The sequence below is a fragment of the Mirounga leonina genome, unplaced genomic scaffold (assembly GCF_011800145.1).
Source record: "Mirounga leonina isolate KUSES-001 unplaced genomic scaffold, KU_Mleo_1.0 Mir_201, whole genome shotgun sequence".
Lineage (NCBI taxonomy): Eukaryota > Metazoa > Chordata > Mammalia > Carnivora > Phocidae > Mirounga > Mirounga leonina.
In genome coordinates, this window is record NW_023270504.1 from 6,936,506 (window position 1) to 6,958,200 (window position 21,695).

General features: G+C 40.8%; 2 protein-coding genes and 1 pseudogene across 11 annotated transcripts in view; 1 reads left to right on the top strand and 2 right to left on the bottom strand.

The window, feature by feature from the left end:
• Positions 1–4,806: 4,806 nt before the first annotated feature.
• REP15 (RAB15 effector protein) lies at positions 4,807–5,690 on the bottom strand. 2 transcript variants are annotated; one of them, XM_035028011.1, is made up of 2 exons: positions 5,065–5,690; positions 4,807–5,004 (listed from the first exon to the last, which is right to left on the bottom strand). In XM_035028011.1, the coding sequence occupies exons 1-2, from the start codon at positions 5,536–5,538 to the stop codon at positions 4,831–4,833; spliced, it is 648 nt and encodes a 215-aa protein (XP_034883902.1). In that variant the 5' UTR covers positions 5,539–5,690; the 3' UTR covers positions 4,807–4,830. The 2 variants fall into 2 exon arrangements, with proteins under 2 accessions (XP_034883902.1, XP_034883901.1); XM_035028010.1 differs by having other exon boundaries at positions 4,807–5,690.
• A 551-nt stretch (positions 5,691–6,241) lies between these two features.
• Positions 6,242–21,695, bottom strand: part of PPFIBP1 (PPFIA binding protein 1) — a 177,747-nt gene continuing 162,293 nt past the window's right edge. For 7 of the 9 annotated variants that reach the window (XM_035028005.1, XM_035028003.1, XM_035028002.1 and 4 more), the window contains 12 exons: positions 21,587–21,619; positions 19,106–19,256; positions 18,691–18,819; positions 17,070–17,220; positions 16,345–16,456; positions 16,139–16,227; positions 13,006–13,128; positions 12,338–12,463; positions 11,559–11,747; positions 9,371–9,550; positions 8,365–8,430; positions 6,242–8,076 (listed from right to left, as the gene is read on the bottom strand). In XM_035028005.1, the coding sequence (XP_034883896.1) occupies positions 7,990–8,076; positions 8,365–8,430; positions 9,371–9,550; positions 11,559–11,747; positions 12,338–12,463; positions 13,006–13,128; positions 16,139–16,227; positions 16,345–16,456; positions 17,070–17,220; positions 18,691–18,819; positions 19,106–19,256; positions 21,587–21,619 (1,436 nt within the window). In that variant the 3' untranslated portion in view covers positions 6,242–7,989. The remainder of the gene's footprint in view (positions 8,077–8,364; positions 8,431–9,370; positions 9,551–11,558; positions 11,748–12,337; positions 12,464–13,005; positions 13,129–16,138; positions 16,228–16,344; positions 16,457–17,069; positions 17,221–18,690; positions 18,820–19,105; positions 19,257–21,586; positions 21,620–21,695) is intronic. The other 2 variants (XM_035028006.1, XM_035028004.1) reach the window with 1 other exon arrangement.
• On the top strand, positions 10,402–10,872 carry LOC118025505 (annotated as a pseudogene).

Genomic DNA, 21,695 nt, shown 5'->3' on the forward strand with positions numbered 1-21,695 from the left:
ATAATCACCATTCTCATCTTTTCTGGCCTTTTACCATCCCATAATTGTTCCAAAGCAGTACAGTGTGTTAGGTGTACTAGTTTCCTAGGACTGCTGTAACAAAGTACCACAAATTGAGTGACATAAAATAACAGACATTTATTCTCCCACCAGTTCTAGATGCTAAAAACCCAAAATCCAGGTTTTAGCAGGGTTGGTTCTGTGAAAATTAATAAAAGGAAATATCATTTAAAATGAAGTCTAGAAGCCAGATGGGGGAGCTCTCACATCCTACCACTAGCCAGCAAGTACAGACCCCAAAGGAACAGAGAGTACCTAGCAAGTCTTGCAAGTGGATACCGCTGTACTAAGCCCTGCAGGAGAAGGGAGTTGTTCTCCTACCCCAGCAACAGCCCAGCCAATAAGAGACTGTCACGATTCAGCCAATGAAAAGGCACCCAGTTTACTCCCAGTTTACTCCCAGTAAACTCCCAGTTTACTCCCATGCATTTTTCATTGGTAACAGTCCCTCCCAACTCCCTTCTTTTCTCTGTAATAAAGCAGTCTTCTCCTTTGTTCTCTAGACTTGCCAATGCTTTGTCCTGAACTGCAATTCTCTGCTAATCCCTAGTAAACCCATTTTTGCTGGTAAAATAACTAACGGTTTTAAGTTTAACAGTTCCTTCTGGAAGTTCTGAGAGACAGTCTGTTTATGTCTCCCTGCCTCCTCACTTCTGATGGTCTGCCGACAATCATTAGCTTGTAACACGTGACTCCAGTCTCTGCTTCTGTCTTCACACGGTGTTCTACCCTCACCTCTATTTTTAAGATTAAAAGCACAGCCTTTTAGTCAGATGGATGTGGGGTTTGAATCCAGGCTCTGTTTCTTTGTGTTCTGGGGAAAATCCACCTAACATCTCTGAGCTTCAGTTTCATGGAAAATGGGAACAATAATATCTTCCTCAGGGCTGTTGTGATTAAGTAGTTATGTTGCAGAAGGAAGAATATAAATGGTGGCCATTGGAATTAAGCTCATGGTCAATACAGAGTGATTTTTGCTCTCTCCAGTTTGTATATTTTAGTACAATGAAGTACAAGACCTATACCATACAAATTTAGGGACAAAAAGTACAAATCCTTATGGAATTAGTTTATATTCAGAGATTTCTCAATTTCTGAGCAAGAAGTTCAGACTTAGGTCCTCACCTTGCCTTCCTGTGTTGTCTTTTTGTCTCCCTAAGACATCAGTGGACGGATATGACCAGAGGAACTAGAGAAATACTTATTGTTTTCCCAGGCATCAAGAACAATAAGGTTCATTCTATATTAAAAGTTAACTCATTTGTAAAGCTGTCAGCAGGCAATAATATGTTTCATGCAGTACAAACAGTAAAGCATGTAACAGTAAAGCATGTCACTAAGAATTACAAGATTTTTCAATTGGAAAAGTTCTTAAAAGTGTAGTTGCTCACTTATAAAAATCTTTTCTTCAATGTGGTATATATATACAATGGAATATTATGCAGCCATCAAAAAATGAAATCTTGCCATTTGCAACGACATGGATGGAACTAGAGGGTATTATGCTAAGCGAAATAAGTTAATCAGAGAAAGACATGTATCATATGACCTCACTGATATGAGGAATTCTTAATCTCAGGAAACAAACTGAGGGTGCTGGAGTGGTGGGGAGTGGGAGGGATGGGGTGGCTGGGTGATGGACATTGGGGAGGGTATGTGCTATGGTGAGCGCAGTGAATTGTGTAAGACTGATGAATCACAGACCTGTACCCCCGAAACAAATAATACATTATATGTTAATAAAAAAAATAAAATAAAGCTTAAAAAAAAAAGCTTTTCTTCAGCTTTCATGACCAAATTATGGCCCAACAAATTATGTAGCCAGTGCTGTGTGGAACAATTCTAAATATTAAGGGTTTTTATAACGGGTTTTTATTATATCTAAAACCCAGATTAGTGCAGTGACTTTCTGTCAGAGAGCTACTTTTAGACAAAACTAACTTCTTTATAAAAAGTGAGTGAAGAAAAAGAAAAAAAAAATGTGAGTGAACAGTTTGTCTACTTACAGGCATGGCAAACAGACAATATCCAGGTATGTGAATGGACCTTGCAATCTAAATATCCATCAAAACAGTATGGCTTAAATATACTATGATGTGTACATAAGACATAGAGTACTACTTGGACACATGGAAACCTAATCCTGGTTGCAGGTTAGAATTACTACCTCAAGAGATTTAAGAAAAATGGTCCTGGCCTTCACTCTGAAATGTATTGAGTTTTTGTTTTTGCTTTTTGCTTTTAAGTTCCCCAAGTGAATCTAATCTGTAGGCAGGACTGAGAACCATTGATGTCAGCCTTAAAGAGGATATAAATCTATTAGCATGGAATATTGTCTACAACATATAGTTGTTCTAAAAAAAATGCAGGTTGTGGATCATAGGATTCCATTTGTGTAAAATATTCCTAATATGCAGTACACATTCTGTAAGGCAAACAGCAAACTGGAGAGGATGGGTATGGAGAGAGGAGCTGAGACTCCTGAAGGCTTAACTTTCTATACTTCCGTATTTTTTTACAGCAGAATGCAGATTTTTAAAAATATAGTATTTTTTAAATCAGCAAAAGCTTCACATTTTTATTTTCATAAAAAAAAAAGACATGGTAAGTCTTTGATTTATATCTTCCAGCTGTTTAGAACATGAATATTTACAATTTGTACTAGAGTCTTCACAATTTTCCTTAGCTTACAATTTAGCATGTAAAGTGTTATCACAAGCATTGTCTCCTTCGTATTAGTCGAACTCATTCCCATTTACAGGTAAAAAGACGAAGAGTTAAGTCACCAGACTCTGCTCTTAAGATAATTCAACCCAGGACGCCTGGGTGGCTCAGTTGGTTAAGTGACTGCCTTCAGCTCGGGTCATGATCCTGGAGTCCCTGGATCGAGTCCCGCATCGGGCTCCCTGCTCGGCAGGGAGTCTGCTTCTCCCTCTGACCCTCCCCCCTCTCATGTGCTCTCTCTCTCTCATTCTCTCTCTCAAATAAATAAATAAATAAAATCTAAAAAAAAAAAAAAGATAATTCAACCCAAACCCACATCTGATTTTAAGCTGAATGTTATTTTTACTAACCACCTTCTTGATAGCTTCCTCTACACAGCATTGCTACAGATAGGGGTCCCTATTGGCCAAGGAAACATTAATTGGGTGTTTGGGTACCTTCCAGGCACATTCAAAGTGTGTGCCTTTATTTCTTCCCTTGCATCCTTAATAAAAGACGTTCGGAAATACAGCATTCTGTGATATATCTCCTACCCTTCATCTAATCATCAGCAAGTGCCGTTTGCTTTACCTTCAACTCTTCCTAGATCTGACCTGTTCACCCCTCCTCCTGTACCACTTTGATCCAGGCCACCCTTTTCTCTCTTATAATAGCTTCCCAGCTGCTCCCATGGGCTCTGATTTCACTCCTTCCTCCCTACAACCTAGTGGCCACCCACCATTCAAGTGAGGTTAACTCTAAGTCTGATCAAGGCATATCAGTCCCTTTATCACTCACAATAAAATCGAGTCCTCACAAGTATGATCTGCTTATTTTATTTGCTGGCTACTTCTATGATCTCGGCTCCTATCACTCTCCGCGTGGCTCACTCGGCTCCGTTCACACCAGCCTCCTCTGCTATACTTCACACACATCATTTCAGGCCCCTTTTTGTCTTTGTAGCTCTCTAAGCCTAGATCATTCTTTCCCAGATTTATCTGTACTAATGCTCTCCCTTTTCATTCAGATCTCTGGTCAATTATACCCTGATTCTCAGAGGTCTTCTTTACCCACCCCAAATAAAGTAGCACCTCCTTCACCCTCTATCCCTTCATCCGTGCTTTATTTTCACATAACACCTGACATATTTTTTAAGATGCATTTTAAATATATATTCATATATTTGTTTATTGTCAATCTTCCACCATTAAAAGAGAAACTGGCCAAGAGTAGGGACTTTGTTCTTTTTACTGCTGGATTGGGAGGGTGCAGGACAGGGCCTAACAAAATAAGCCTTTACCAATCATGTGAATGAATCTTTCATTTACATTCGTAAGCACTTTTTGCTTCTATTAGTTTTCCTCCCTTATAGCACTATTATAATTCCAGCCAGGCTTTTAAGCAAAGATGGTTTTTATAAGTGAATACCTTTTACTTACTGCAATTGCTAAACAAATGTTAATCATCATTACAAGGGTTTGCTATAGGGGCCACTGTGTTTAAAGCATAGGGGAAGCAGACACTCCAGCAAGTCCCAAAGTGAATCCTACCAAGAGTCTCTGTGCACAGAGAAAGTGGCCAGGGAGGAGGTGGGAGCAAGGGCAGAGCTTAGAGGAAGAGGGAGGAATGAGGTTTTGCTTGAGTTGAATTGAAACTGGCATTGTCAATGGAATTAAACCTGTTCTGTAGTCTCACGTACCTCCTTACCCCGCCTGCCGTCCACCCACAGCAGTAAAATATTTTACACTTCCGGGTTCTAGACTTATTAAACAAAGACGCATTTTTTTTTTTTTTTTTTTTTAGCAAATCAAACTTCAAGGCTGACTTTATTATCCTCTCCTCCCATTTTTATTATTGAATAAATTTTCCCTGCAATATGGGCTGGGTTTTTTCCTGTTGTCATGACATTATATGTTTTGACCCAAGTGATCATTTTCTCTCAATGGAGGGTGGATAGGAAAAAAAAAAAATCCCACACTGGGATGATGCAAGTGGATGAGCTTGCCGACTAAAATAAAATATTCTTCCTTTTTGCCTTACAGGCCAGTCTCACTGGGCACATCCAGTTCAGAGGATGCTAATATAAACCTTGCCCACCTCTCTCAGCCCGTCTGTCTTACTCAGACAGTTTCCAAGCAGCTCTCTGATGGAGACACAATCTTCAGTTTCCAGGACAAACTGTGCCACGGCCTTCCGTCCTGGCAGCTGGCCCCGCACGGTCTCACCTTTGACACTGTCCAGGGCAACTCCTCTGATGTCTTTGGGCTTACCCGGCACCCCAAAGATGATAAACAGGCCCAGACAATCCTCTCCTATCAACTTACAGAATTCTTCCAGCTTATCAAATCTACTTTTCCTGGAGGGCTCCTCTGCCCTGGATTCCGGAGGTGAGAAGTCACAGGGCTTAGATTCCATAGGAGGGAGAGAAGACATTTGCAGAGTTTGCACCGCCAGCTGAAGCCTGATCTGTTTCTCGGATCCCCAGAAGGTCCAAATCCAGTCTGCCCCAAACAGTACAGCTTGGTGCTTGGTCATCTTGGTGGTGGTAAGCCACTCGTCCACTCCCTTGTCTTGGCAGAAAGAGACAAAGTGGATTAAGAAGATCTCATTCAGAGTGTTGGAAGCCGGGCACAGATTGCTCAGAGGATCTTCAAATCCAAGATACTCCTTCACTTTCTGAGCTGCATGGACTATAGCCTCGCTGACGACCTCACAGACGCTGGAAACCTCTTTGCTGTCCTTCAGAGGCAACTGTTGCGATGAGTTTTGCCCCATTTTGTCTGCACCCAATCAATACTGCTTCCAGAGATCAAACATGTGAAGCTCATTCAGAAGGACTTCTTCAGAGTAAAAGTTTTTACCACGAAGTCACGTCTATTAATGCGGTCCCAGTTTACCGACTCAACATTGACGAAAAGAGTGGTGTAGCTGAGCATATATACACACAGCTAAACAAACATGTTAGGTGTCCCTGTTTGCCAACGAGGTGTGTTGTATTCATACAGATTTCCTGCTGGTTTATTAAGTTAGAGATGATTAACTCTGACTGAAAACATCCGTTCTTCTCTAGTGATATTCACTCTACTTCTAATATTGGGCAATCTCTTCCAAGATAGGTTTCTGCTTTTCAAATTTGACTTAAATTAAAAATAGTATTGAGTTCTTTGAAGAACCATACGCCTCCTTCTAAAACTAACTTCTTCAACTTTGCTGGCGAGTCATTTCCCTTTGCTTTTCTAATAATCCCTCCGCCGTGATTCCTTACCACCCAGCCCAGCTGCTTGTTTCCTTTTGTACAGAAATTCCTCAGAGTTCTCAAATTTCTACCTGTTGATATACGCTATAACCCTTCCCCTAATAAATTTATGGGAGTTTGCAAATTATAAAGCGTTTGTGTCACTGTTCTATATATCAGAAATAAAGCCAACTGGGTATTCTGAACAAAGGAAAATAAAGTATCAGACCATAAAAACAGGGAGACAATTATCAATTGACTTTATTTCTTTTCATATGGTAATACCAGCAGTGTACAATGTTTTGTAAATAAAATATATATCATCAAAAAAATTTTAACTTTATCACGTATCATCAGTTATGTTACACTGCCCTGAATAAAGAATATTTGGCATCTATAACAGTCTCCTGGTATTTTTTTTTAACCAGGTTTGAATAAGAAATTGTTTTTCAAATGGTGACATATGTTCACATTAAAATAAAGCACTAATATGTAAGAGCCCAATACAGTTACCAAACGATGAATGGTAGGGAGCAAAAGACTATTAATTAGCATCAGATCATTTTAGTCATGAATAAACAGTAATTTGGTATTACAGGCCCTTGTTGGAAAGCTTGGTAACCTGCTAATAGCTTGCAAGATCACACCACTGACATTTAAATATAATTTATAAGCAAATCCACTGGCACACACTGAACTGCCCATCCCCATGCCAATTTATGAAAACCTGTCTTTACCAAGTTGGCTATTGTGAGAAGTGATGTAGTAGTGAATAAAAAATAGGATTTTTTTTGAATTCCCCTAAAAAAAATGATAAACACAGTAAGTTTTTGCCACGGCTCTCCCCTTTAGAGATGCTGTCTGGGCCCTGTGCTATAGAAAAACATGAACTACATTTTCTCATCACGTATAGCCATTCTAAAACTCATTTTGCAGCCTCAGCGTTACTGAACTCTGAGACAAAATGTTCAGACGAATATTCAGCTTAACAAAATCCCATTCATTGATAGCCTGAGAAATGTACAATCAATAACAGTAGGTACATTGTTAGTATTTTGATGTAATGATATATTTAGCAAGAAGGAAAATAAGCAGCTTAATACTGTAAAGGTTTTTGTTTAGGTTTGGTTTCTTCAGAAATCATTTCTACAAATTTGGGGGGAACTTCTGAATGCATTCGCGTTAATAGTATTTAAACATCCCTGGCGTTCTTCCTTTTGAGGTGAAAGGATCCAAGATGGAGGTTGAAACTTTTTTAACTCTTCAACATTGGGTGATGTGTCATCAAAGAAGGGGTATTTCATATATCTTAATTTAGTTGGGATGATCGATAGTAATATCATTAAAATTCAGTTGTGGAGAAGGAGAGATCATCCCAACCTTTCCAAGGACCAGCTGGTATATGACCATTTTGATCACTGTATTTGCTTTTCACCATCTTCCGTATGTCACAAAATAAAAGTTCTATTTTCTATGTACTAAATATATACACGTATTTAGAAAAATATATAAAATAGGACAATAAGAGGCAAGTGGAGGTGCGGCTGGCATTTAGCGGGCACACTGAACGCATGAAGAAATCCCACATACTGCTTTTGGAAGCATGTAATGTCCTGCTTTGATGGCCGCAGGGCAGTCACACAGACGTGACAAGATCATCCACGCACTGCTTCCCGCTTCCCAAATCCTGCATACTGCTGAATGTGAACGTGAAACGCTAGGTAAAACACTCGAATTAAATGCAACACTTTAAATATATCACATATTTTTACATTAAATATAGAGGACAATTATACTCTCATTCACCAGTGTCTCATTTTTCATGGCATCTTCAAAATAGGTACCCACCCCCCCGCTTCCCGTTTCCACTTCTGAGAAGGTGGAATGATAAACTGTATACAATCTGCTGCTTATTAGATCTTCTGCGAGCTGTTTGAGAAATCAGGTGGAGAAAAGACGAGGGGCTCCTCATGCTCAACCAAGTGCTTGGCTTAAACGTTGGAGTCCTCGTCAGTAATGCTGGCGCTGGGGGAACGGGCGGCAAAATCTCGAAACATGTCATCCTCCTTTAACATGTGCTGGAAAACAAGGAGATGGGGGTCACGCACCCTGGGAGCCAGGAGCTTGGCACAACACATCCTCCACTAAACATGCAGTCCTTTGGGGTTATTTTTAAACATCTTTTTAGAATGACATTTTATTTTTTATCTTATTATTATTTTTAAAGATTTTATTTTTAAGTAATCTCTACCCCCAACGTGCGGCTCGAACTCACAACCCCAGGGATCAAGAGTCGCATGCTCCACCAACGGAGCCAGCCAGGCGCCCCTTTAGAATAACATTTTAACTTCGTTTTACAGACTTACTGTTAGATTGTTGATGCCTTCAGAGAACGCTCCTATCTGTCTCACCGTCCCTTCTGAATCCTCCATCTGCAAAGAACACACCATCACATGACCGACTCATTTGTGTAATTTCAAAGAAAGTACAGCAAAATGAGCAAAAGTCTAAGAGGAAATAATGCAAGTGATACTGAACGGGCTGGGAGCAACAGAACACTTCTGATGATACCTCCTTTTGTTACAGCAACCAGATGCTAAAAATGAGACAAATGACATTTTACTGGCACATCCAGCCTAATGCTCTGATGTTGACAATGACCTCAAAGGATCAGTGACTAAGGGACAATATTCAAATCCAGGACTTCGCACTGAAAAGACTAAATGAGCTGTGTATTTCTGACTTGATTTAATACACAGATTTCCATAATACAGAGACAGTATAACGTAGGTGAAGAGCCAGACTTTGGAGCTGGCCTGGCAGCTTGGAACCCCAGTTCTTCTAGCAGCTCTTCTATCTTGGGTAAGTTACTTAACCTATCTGTGCCTCGGTTTCCTTCCCTCTAAAATGAGGATAACAACACTCTGTATGTTTTAGGGTCACCGTGAAAGCTGATATATGTTCAGTGCTGAGGACAGTGCCTGGGACATAGTAAGCAACCTGGAAGTTGTTCACTATTATTTTATTATTATCTTTATTTTCAGGTATTTGAGGAAAAACTGATTAGTAGACACAGTGCACCAAGTTTCCATTTAGTGTTTCATTGCTGGAGGAACTTTATTTTTATTTATTTTTATTTTTTAAAGATTTTATTTATTTGACAGAGAGAGAGACAGAGAGAGAGGGAACACAAGCAGGGGGAGTGGGAGAGGGAGAAGCAGGCTTCCCGCTGAGCAGGGAGCCCGATGTAGGACTCGATCCCAGGACCCTGGGATCACAACCTGGGCCGAAGGCAGACGCTTAATGACTGAGCCACCCAGGTGCCCCGCTGGAGGAACTTTAAATAAAATAGGTATATTGTGTTGCCTTTACCTGCTCTAACCGGTCCAAATCATCTTCGTCATATAGGCGCATGTCCAATCCAGGTTTAAATCCTTTCTTAGAGGTACTTCCTGAAGCCTGTCCCAATTCCATTGGACAAACATATTCTTCCCCATCTTCCTGTTTCTTCTTTCTCAGATTCCCAAAATTGCTGAAGGTAAGTTTCTTTGGCTTTAAACGAAGAGCAAACATCCAGGGATTTAACAAAATTCATATGGCAAAGGATTGATAACATGCATAATTCAATTATTCATTCCATCCACAGAGAAAAGCAATTGGATGATTAAATTGGTGTGGCAAAAATAAAAGAATCCTGGGTGTATGATTGATGCACCCAAATATAATAAATGATCCTAATTATGAATCTCAGAAGATTAGGATTGTTCTCCTTATTCACACCAATTAGCTGGGTAGTCACTGTGATAAGCAAAAAATGCCAAGAGCCTTAGTTTTGATTAAACAGGACTTAATGCAATGATATTTCTCAGGGATGAATCCAATCTTGCAAGGTTTCCCCATCTAAGATCAGGAAAAGAAAATGGTCCTGTGTTTTCCTTTTGGGTGAAGCTATGATTATCCATAATGTAACTGGTGGCAGCTAAAGGAATCCTCACTCGTTTGGAGAGAGAACTTGCAGTGAAACTTGGAAGAGAAACTCCATCTTAGTCACCGAACAGTCCCTGAGACTATCTGTTAAGCAGATGGTGATCAGGCTGATGCTGAGAATTTAAATAGAACAGTATCTCTCAGAAGTTTCAAATCTAGCACAGATTTTAAGGGAGCAAGGAAGCTAAAGAGAAAGTGTTGGGCAGGTAGAGGTGGTTAAAAAAAATAAAAAATAAAAAGAGAAATGTATCAGTATTTATGTATATAAAGAACTTGGTACAAATCTGTGGAGGAGCTGATAAACCCTAACTCCCCATTAAGTTGGCTGAGATAATAACAGCCTCAGAAGAGTTCAGAGAGAAATGATTTAAAAGAAGGAAAAGTAGACTCCCATCGCTGAAGCCGAGCTCCTGAACATGGGTTCTTTCCTGTCCCAGCCTCTGCAGCCGATCAAGGTCCCTGCGCCTCCTGAGGCCACCAACTCTGCCGAGTCGCTGCCCCTCCCTGCACCTGGAGCGCCGACCTCTCCAGCAGAAGCCCCTCTATTTAATAACTGCTGGAGCTGTCACGTGCTTTCAGGGGCGGGGCTGATAGGGGCGGGAGGGTACGTGTACTGGGTAGCGCGGAAGCCCATAAAGCTGGGATTCCCCCGTGGTCCAGGGACTATTATGCAGATGGTCATCGGCATCAGCACTGCTTGTTGGGATGTAGTCATCCTTTCAGACCCCAAAGGAAAGGTCTTTCGTGTTGATTGAAAGTACTACCTGTGAATTTGTCATCTTCTGTCCATGTCCCCAGGACACCAGAACAAGCATGGGACTTTTGGATGTTCTGGACAGACAAATGGACATTGACAGACTTCAGTCCTGAGGATACTACAAGACTGAAAAGACAAATGTGGGTTGTTATTCTTTGGACATGAGTGTTGTGGCCGCCTTCTCAGGCTTCACAGGGAACAATAAATCCCTCAGAGAAGAGAACAAGTTCTGTGTTTTATCTGGTATAATAAAAATTTAAAAAAAAAAAAGTTAAAAAATTTTAAATTAAAAAAAAAGAGGAAATGATAAACCAAAAAAAAAAAAGAAGGAAAAGTAATCTGAATTTGGTTTGACCCACGAATCTGGGTAAATCTGGAAATAGCCATTGTCTCCTGGTCTACCTTGAATTGTTTCTTAAGTATCTTTTTCTAACTTGCAAGACTGGTCAATTTTAAGCCAGACAAATTGAATCTGTCTGAGAAAAAATCCTCCTCTTATACTGGATTTATCCATAGAACAACTGCAATTAATATTTGAGCCCAAGTCACGGACTCTCTGCATTGGCAATATGTTGACTGTATGCCAACATCACACTCTTCATTACTGTTAACTCTAATAAAATAAATGATTTGAGCAGAGATTTCCCCAGAAAGACACTTGCAAAAATGCATTTTCTTAATTACTCTTAAAGATGCACAGACCATTAACCCATCCACAAGACTCAGTAAACTCCAAAAAATGGGATAGGTCAAAACCAAATTGCAGCTTTAGTTTTTGCTTTAACCAATTATTAGAAGACACAAGCTTGAACCAACCTTCACTTTGGCAGTGGCTGTTAGCAGTACATAATCTGGTAACTCCATGGCATCACGCTTTTGGTGCTGGGCCTCAGCACCGATCAGAAGGTTGAAGTGAGTAGCCAAATGTCTTCGCAAGAGGGTCTTACTTGGTGGGATGTTCAATAACTGAGCCATTGTTTCTACATTAAAACGAGGTTCTAGAACCTATAAAAAAAATTACAGTTGTCTAAGGCACCATATATCATACATGTCTGCATTGTGCTTCATAATTTGCAAAGCTCCTTCATTCAGTCATCACAAATGATCCCACAATAGCCCAGTGAAACAGACAGCATGGACTTCAATCTTCAAGCTATATATCTTTATTCTTCCTAAGCTAGTGAGAAGGAGAACCATTCCTGACATCCGCATTCCAAAGTTAGGGCTTGTAGCTCTCTGAAGTGGAGCCTTCGGCATGCCTTTGGAAGGCAACTCCTTACGTCAATGTGCAGAAATATAATCTGTATGTTGCAGGTATTTCAAAACAGGATCATATGAGAGCCAGGAGTCAGATGTCACACAAGATAAAAGACAATAAACGAGAGACGGTTTTAAATCTGATCTAGCCTTATGTGATACAAATAAAAAAGATGGGAAAAAAATACTCAGAAAGTAAAGACTCACTAGAAATGGTACAGGAGGGTTCAGTTTGATGACGCTAGGATTATGACAAGCAAACTGATAATATCCAACTCATTAGACTAATGGAAACAAAATGATAAGAAGTCAGTTTTTAGATAAAAAGAGAGTTTTACCATGAGCCCACCATGGACACCACTGCCTCTGAGATTGGGGGCATATTCTGCCAAGTCCACGGAGCGCAGCCACTCCATCACCCGATGGTTGGTCCACTGCTGAACTTCTGATGGGGTGATGCTGTTCTATGAGAACAAACCACCACCAAGAGCTTCAGTCATTGACTACGGGATTCCAAACACTAAAACTGCACATTCTAAAAAGTCAGCCTTACAGAGCACACTTACTCGACATTCCACTGAGTGTTTACAGAAAGGGTGAAAAGGTGTTTGCTAATCTGAATTTTGTTTTGAGGCATCCATGTCACTGTCCCAAGCTTTTTTACACTCATAAAGCAGTGCTTTAGGAAAGCAAGTCTTTAGAGCGATATTTAACTCGGTGGCTTAAGGAGGCAGGAAAATAAAATACACCCAAGGAAAGGAGGAAAGGAAATTAAAAAATAATCTTTGACTCTAGTTACACAGGTGGAACCATCATGGGGGTGGGGGGGATGGGAGGAATATAGGAAAATAAAGCTCAAGAAGGTAATGAGGCTGGATTTGAGGTTCTCAGGAAAGCAGGAGCTCTTCCTGCAGGCCCCACGAAGAAACGGGTGTTTGTTTTGCACACACAGCCAGCCACACGCACGGGGAGCGCGTGCTGTGTAAATCTCAACCTCAGGTGCTACCTCGTCAGAGGGCCGCCTCCGCAGACAGTTGGGTTCAAAGTTATTGATCCTCAGGACCTGGATAGCCCTTTTGATACTGAGATGGTGTAGCACACTCACGACTTTCAAAGACAGTAAGTCATCCTGTAAAAAAAAAAAAAAAAAAGAACAAAAAGAGGAGCTCACTGAGCTAACCTTCTCGGGGAAATTTCAGAAAACACAAGTAAAAGTAGAAGAGCCCCTCTACCAACAGGCCTCGAGTGCTTGTGTTTTCAAACCCCTTATTTGGTAACAACCTTTTTCCTGTTCTAAACAAAATCCTCTCCAGGACCTCTCTCTCTCTCTCTCTCTCTCTCTCTAAATTAATGTTGTGCCAACAGAAGCCAAGTTTCACCTGTTTCTCTCTCTTCCAGACATTTTGCGATAGGATCGTGGGACCCCACAGCTCTGTAGAACACAGTTTGAAAGGCACTTCCTGGGTCACTGCAAAAAGTGATCCCCTTTGATGTGATAAAGCAGAGAGCTAAGAGCACATGATGTTCAGTGACGAGCAGAGCTGGGTTTTCTGAGCTAAGGCACATCACCATTTGGGGGAAAACCAGAAGAGTATCTCTGTTATACGATTCCCCAAGCCTCAAGAAATCTCTAGTCCTGGATTATTATGCTTTATCTAGCAGACACTGAGAACAACTTTCGGAAAATTGTGTCGATCGATGCAAACTGATTGGTGAGAGAGTTAAAGAGAAAGGAGAAATGAAGAAGTTATAAGTAGCAACATGTATCACCATCAATTCCTTCAAGGTATAACTTTCGCCAGTCTGTGGTTATTGGGAACATTTCAACCATACTGAACACACCAAAACAAATTATTTCAGAAGGTGATTTGGAGGGCCGTGTCAAGATAAGCACCAGTCTATTTCCAAACACACCCAGAAAATAAAACAAGAAAAACATCCATCTTAGACACACCTCACTGATAACGCATTTCTTGGGGGTGGTGGTGGTGGGGGGGTGTTGGTGGTAATCTATTACGGAAATAGTTTTTAAATAAAAATATTAGACGATCAGCTTAAATTCTTAAAGCTACTGAGCAAAATTATTTCCTGAATTTTTTCTGGATCAATTTCTTAAAGGCAGTGCCTTAAGTTAGAAGGCATTTAACACATTTTAATCTAAGATTGAGACACCCATTCAAAACCTTTCCATGTGGGCTATTTTCAACTAATTTAAGTCTATCAGATTAAAAAAATCTAAATACATAATGATTGCAATGTAAACACAAGGCAAATTATTTTAGCTTGAGAGATTTTAAAAGTAGGGGCTGTTTTCTTCTAAATCAAAACAGATATTTTTTAGATTTAAAAAAATCTTTTATTTTTAAGTAATTTTAGATTTACCAAAGAGCCACCAAAGATAGAAGATAGTCCCATATGCCCTTCAGTCTGTTTCCCCTAACGTTAACAGCTTCTATAACAATAATATAGTCATCAAAACTAAGGAATTAACATAGACAACAAAAAATGATAACTAAGCTACAGACTTTACCCAAATTTTATGAGTTTTTCCACTAGGTCCTTTCTCTGTTCCAGGATCCAGCCCAGGATACCACGTTCAAACAGGTTTTTTGTGACTTATAACTTCTGGGGTCAAACTTCCTAAGACGATTTATTCTTTTATAGCCACAGAAGTTATACGCACTTTTTTTTTTTTTTTAAAGCCTGAATCTGCTCACGTTCCTGCAGGAGCAAACCTACACCTAGACAGGCGGGCAAGTATTTACTGACTTTGTTTCAGGCTGAGCTAGTAAGAGCAGGAATCTGGAAACATCCTAGGTTCAACCACCCTGTGACTTTCGACTACTTTCTAGCTGTGGAAACTTGGTCAAGTTACCCAGTTTCTCAATTTTTTCATTCCCTCATCTAAATACTGGGGATAACAGCAATGCTACCTCAAGGCTCGCTGAGACTTGAGTATTAATAGGAGTACGGAGCTTGACAGAGTAAATGTGCAATGTGCCACATGTTGGTGTTATTGCAAGCAGGTTTATGCTATGTGCCCACCAAGGTACGGACTTTGGTTCAACAACAGAGAAGAAAACAAATCCCATGAGAGGAACCCCACATTTCTCTGACAATGGAAAATTAGCTGTTTGAAATTTTCAACTTATTTAAAGAAGATACTTATGGTAGTTGGTTCCAGAGCCTAGCTCACAAAAGGCTGTTTAAATAAAAGCATCTAATGAGTAGTACACTAACAGGACTATGGAACCCAGAACAAGTTCTCCTGGAAACAAACCCTCTCTCCCCACTGTTGTAAAGTCCTTCTACCTCTTGGATGGAAGGATAAAAATATGGAACAATAATGAAGGAATCAGAGAGAGTCTACCTCGCCCTACTTCTTCAGCTCTGTGAATCTTGCCCTAGTGGAATGGGGCTGAAGAGAGAAAGGAAGGTTTCAGGTAACATTCCCAAAGGTGGAAGGGAGGAGAGGAGACAAGTCTCTAGAAGTCAGGTCAAAAGGATGGTCTCTTCTGAGCAGTCACTGCATATAGGAACGTGTAACTCAAAAACTGCCACGGCTTTAGAATTCTACATTCTATTTTTTAAACATCTTTAGGAGAGGGGCGCCTGGGTGGCTCGGTCGGTTAAGCGTCTGCCTTTGGCTCAGGTCATGATCCCAGGGTCCCAGAATCAAGCCCCGCATCAGGCTCCCTGCTCAGTGGAAAGTCTGCTGCTCTCTCTGACCCTCCCCCTGCTCGTGCTCTCTCTCTCTAATAAATGAATAAAGCCTAAAATAAAATAAAATAAAAGTCTTTAGGAGATACAATTCACATACTAGAAAATTTACCCAAAATGTGTGTTTCAGTGTCTACATTGTTGAATATACATAAAACCATCTTCCTGGATAGCTGAGTTTAGATTAGGTTTCACACAGCTTAAATCAGTGTTTTCAATTTCCCACGGTATTGTAATCATCAAATCCTCTGACTTCAACTTAACAGAAAATATTCCTGCTCTTCTCAAGTTAAGGCAACACCCTGAAACTCTGGTGGAATCATTGTGAAAACAATGTATTTTGCTCACTATTTCTGTGTTTTTCAGAGAAAAACAATTTGACACCCCCTCCCCCCAATTCCCAGGAGTAAACCACTTACAACAGTCATGTAATGGAGCATTCGACCATCTACCCGTCCTTCGTCAAACTGGGTCTTGTACTGGGGGAGACCGATATCATCCAACCATCCTACAGGAGAGAAATTGGTGTTGTATTTGTGGTTAAAAAGAAAAAGCAGCTTTATTTATTTATTCATGAATGAATGAATGAATGAATGAATGAATATGTGAATTTAAAACCTCTTACTAGTGACCCAGTTGAAATCCAGCTTTCCATGGTTGGTTTCTTCTTCGGACCCCAGGGCTTGCAGTGCCAGCTGGAGTTTCTTTCGATGAAGTGAATGCTTAATTCCAAGTTCCTGAAATAATAAGCAGAAACCCTGGCTTGACCATTCTGTCAATATGGGCTGGATGCCACTGGCAAAAGATGCCAATTCCCCCCAAATGAAGCGCCTAGCAAGCCAAGACCACGGCAACTAGTTTAGTGGTGTGTGCTCTTCCCTAGCAGGCTCCTTCCTTGGTAAGACCGGAATTCTACTTTTTGTACAAAATGTTAAATAAGTAGGAAAAGTGTAAATAATTAGACATAAGATGTAGGGCTCTTTCTTTTTCCTTTTTGCAAAGTAAACTTGAATTGCATACATTAACATTGAGAAGTTGGGCCAATGCTAAAGCCACACAATGATTCTGAGAAATACGAGTTTAAGGTTTGTTATTATGTCTATACAATTATTTCTTACTACAGTGCCCAGTGGCTTACATGTTTCATAAGGAATCATTAAGACCCGGTCCTTCTTGTTAAGTCCATGAAATTAAAAAAAAAAAAAAAAAAAAGCGTGAAATAGAAAACACACAGTTTTTCAAGAGTACTTACTGGCTCTACCCACTCCCCTTTCCAGAGTATAAAACAATCCTACATTCATATTCTCTTTCCCAGTATCCATTTTCTAAACAAAATAGAGAAGCAGTCACCTTCTCCAGATCTTGTTGAGAAGCCTGCAGAAGGGTTTGGCCAGATGCAATCCAGTGCTTGCCAGAATTCAGGTAGGACCCCAAGCCTTGTTCCACAAGCCAACTGCAAACCTGCTCCTTGGTCCATTTGGCAAATGGCATATCCAAGTCACTGTAAAAAAATGAACAACTGCATGAAAAACAACTCAAAGCCAACCCTGTGGCTTATCGAGGTTGACCAACTGTATACTGAATGGATACGGGAATCCCATGGTTACGCCCGCTTGACCGTGAAAAGCTTACTTTTCAGTACATATTTGGAGGAGGAGGAGGTGGTCCTGGCGTTGGAAGTTACCTCAGAGGACCACGGCTTTCATTTCAAATGAAACCACAAAAGATTCGATGTGACTGAGCAAGAAACATGTCGTATGGATGAAAATCAAGTTGAACCAACAAGTCAAGTCACTGTGCTAGTTTCAATCAATGTGGTTTGAAGACTGAATTCCCAAACAGAAAACACTAGGTTAGATGTAAAGAAATCAAGTCTAACTTGAATTAACTGTAGCAGAATTATGGTTTCTCTCCAATGGGTATCAATGAGAAGAGAGCAACATGCCATCATTGAGTATAGGAAAATATAATCATAGCAAATTTCTGGTTTTTTACTTTGACACGTAAATTGTGTCCCTCTTTGGGGGAAAAAAGTGTGTAGATAAACAAGACTTTTTTTTTTTCTTAAGCAGCACAAGGAGCTCCTCTTCTGTGTACAAAGAGAACATATGGCAAATGAGACTCTTCATGTGTTTGGAGAAAGCCAGTTTCTTCCTCGATGAAACCTGTGCCCAGTCTTCTTCGAGGGTGGGAGGGGCCATGTTCCAGAGATTTAGTGTCAATGATTTGTGCTAGATGTTTGCCAACCCCACCCTCTTCATGCTTAGTAGGTCAGTATAGTAATTTCAAACCAGCCCTAAATTGTGATAAGGGTGTAGGAAAAGTTCGTAAGAGTCTTAACAGATAAGACATTACAGTCCTGATAAATTTAGGAATTCTGATAGAATTTATGTCTGTAGGTGCTTTCACAGAATCCATCAATCATTAACCTTCACTGAACAGTTACTATTTACCAGATACTTAACACGTATTAACTCATTTAATCTTCATGATTAACTTTTGGGGGAATGGGCTAATTAATACCATGGGAAACAGAGGCACAGAGCATGGATGCAGCTGCTCAAAGGTCACCCAGGTTATAGGAAGCAGCAAGGCCAGGAATCAGATCCAAGCAGTCTGTCTCTGGAACTTACTCTTAACCACTAGGTTCTTCCATCTCTCTGGAGCTATGCTTTAGAGTAGAGTCATGATTTTCTCGGTTAAATTTAAGTCCAAGAATCATCCTAGCACAGATGTTGCTGACATTTTAGCTCTGGCTCCTCCCTGGGCTCACACAGCCCTCATCTTCTGCATGATTTTCACCAACCACTGCCAACATGCACTGCTCTAAAGATGACGGACCCTTCCAAGCCCGGCACAGAAGTAAGCAATGGAGTCTGCTGTTGAGCCCAGGGACAATACTAACAGTGCAGGTGCTCACAGCCTTGACACTTGGGTAGATGTCAAAGTCCATTCGTTCAGTTGTTCTCACCTGTTAGACTGTCCCAAATCTCGAGACCAACCCAGTCGTGGTCCTGCAGTTGCCCTTGTCCCTCCTCTTTTGAATTCGGGCTCAGACATGTCATCCGGGTTGAATGTAGTTGACTGACTTCTCCTAAGTCTGAACAGAAGACACAACACCACATTGCCTTGTATGAGACCTGAGGAGACCTTAGACTTTAAAGTGAATCAGAACACTGCTTATGTATGGAAAGAATAGACATCTGGATTTACACTTCAGCTGAGACCCAATGAGTTAGTGAATCCCAGATCACAATCTTCCTTCCATAAAAGGAACACCAAAGCCTTACAATTCCATACTCGTTTCCAGCCAATCTTCCATTTATTTCTACATTTGAGCAACATACAATACAAAGCCCACTCCATTTGTCTCCACTGTTACTTACTTTCCAAAGAGTTTCATGATACCTCTGGATTTCTTTTTGGAATCCGGCGATGGTGGAGATATCTGGAAGGGACTGCTTCCCTGCGAATCTTTTGGCCGGGAAGATACACCAGCCAGATCTAGGTGCTCAGCTGTCTCCTTCTCTGTTTCAGCTATTCCAAGAACAGAATACATACTTGGTGAGTTTTAAATATGGAATGAACAGGACTAGATGCTAACCTCCCTGGTTTTAGCAATGGTTAACAAATTCTTCTTCTGTTGGTCTGTAAAGCAGTAATTTACAAACAGCACCCTACAGATATTAAAAATGGAACACAAATGTATGTTCTGCTTTACAGTCTGTTGTGTATCAATTAACGTTGTGTAGAATATCCTGTAGAATACTGTGCCTAAATTCATTTACTCACAAATTACCACCTCTTTGAGATTCAAAGGTGGGATAGGATTGCCACATTCTTTCCTTGAGTGATTTGAATACATAATGAAATTATTCTCGATCTTCCTGTAGCACTTGGTGCTGCTGACTCCCTCCCACATTCTTCAAAATCATCTCCTTCGTCTGCTTGTTATGACACTCTCTCAGATCTGTCAGCTGATAGTTTCTTCTCTGCTATAGGACCTGTTTTCTCTTCCTCTTCCACTCCGAGATTCTGTAGTAGGTTCCCCCCACAGGATTTCTGGACAAGCTCACCCACTCCACGCCCGGCACTAAATGACGGCTTCCCTCATACATAAGCAGCTGGTAGCACAATCTCTGGACCTAATCTCTCTCCCCAAACTCAGGATCTGAAGGTCTATGGATATTCCCCATTTGGTGTGCCAGGAACATCTTGGACTCAACAAATCCATCCAATTTTCCAGAGGCTTCTCTTAAATTTTCTTATTTAATATTCCCTTAATACTAATTAATATTCTTCCTGTTACTCCAGTTCATACTCTTTGTCATTTTCTTTTCACTCCCTCCTCTCCTTTGGCATTTACATCAAACCTCAGTTACCAAGTGCTGGCAATTCTTTTTTCAAGAGAGTTATTCCTATTTATAACTTGCTATGTCCTACTGAGAAAAGAATGAACTGGATCTGCATAAATTTTTCTTTTGATATAAAGCCAGTGCCTGTTGATTCTGCCTTGAAAGAGTAACATCCAAATTTGCTAAGCCCAGATCTCCCAGCATTAACTATCTTAATTCTTTTATCTGTCCCTTAATACATGATCCCACGCTAACAAACACAACAAAGGGTACTGTTTCCTCAATGTGAGACTACACTTTTTAGGGAAAGTAAAAGTTGTACAAAAATCACAGAAATGGTGTTTCAGCAAGATATAAAGGTTGACTTTTCTACAAAGCACAGCTGTGATTATAGGTTATAATAAGCAGCACTCGGCTCTTAGCATTAACAATGTATTTCTTCTAAGAAAGATGCAAAAACACTTGAAAATAGTTGTCTGGATTTTATTTATCCCATGTATCCACAAAGGGAGACAAGTCACCTGTGCTGACCCATATGAATAGGTATAGGGTATCTACATAAGATAATAAAATCCACAGGGAAAATCCAAAGGAAGCTTTCCATCCAAACCCTAAAGCCATCATGGGTACGGGTGTCCCAGAAAATGTTGCCTAACTCACCTTCATTTTAAAAGCATCCTATTTTCATTTTTTGTTTTGAGGATGTTTCTTCCCTCCTGTGCCCCACACTTTTAAAAAAGAAAACTGAGCTTCCCCTCTCCTAAAATCACTTTGGGGGCGACTCCTTGGATATCGCAGAAAGCTTCCTCTGGTGTCACTAAACATCACCTCCATCTTCAAAGCAATAAATGTCAGAAGAATGTTCCCTTAAGAAAAGTCAGTCTTGGGGCACCTGGGTGGCTCAGGTCATGATCCCAGCGTCCTGGGATCAAGCCCCACATCGGGCTCTTTGCTCAGTGGGAAGCCTGCTTCTCCCTCTCCCACTCCCCCTGCTTGTGTTCCTGTTCTTGCTCTCTCTCTCTCTGTCAAATAAATAAATAAAAGATAAAAAAAAGAAAAAGGTCAGTCTAAAACAATCATTTGCAATATCTTCTAAAGACTTCCCTATTTGGCTGAAAACATTTCTCTCTGGGGATAACGGAGACATGAAGAAGGGACCGCCAGGACCTGGGAGTTAGCGTGAGACAGGACGGACTGGAAGGGTGAGAAAGCTGGGGTGCACAAATGAGGCAGGAGAGTCCTGCCCTAGACTCCAAGGGTGCTGTGCACTTCTGGGGCCTCCCAGAGCTCCTCGCGAAGTGTCATTAGCAGGGGTTAAAACAGCATTTAGGCTGGGAAGCAAAGGCTCCCCAGAGAGTCCATTTTAGCAGCAGGTGGAAGGAACTCTCTGGAGTAGAGGACATTTTCTGATCGCTGCCAGCCCGCTTTCTAGAGATCACGGATGCCAAGAGCAAGGATTAGCTCAGTCTGGAGGACAGCACTGGCGAGGGCTGGCATGCAGGGGTACGATACCTAAGGTGGGTGCACTGGCACTTCGTTTACGATCTTCCGAGATCCCAACAACGCACACAATCACACGCAGCCCAATGGAGAGAACACAGGAGAATGACAAAATGAAACA

Coding starts and splice junctions, on each gene's coding strand:
- REP15 (XM_035028010.1), bottom strand. CDS start 5,538: ATGGGGCAAAACTCATCGCAACAGTTGCCTCTGAAGGACAGCAAAGAG.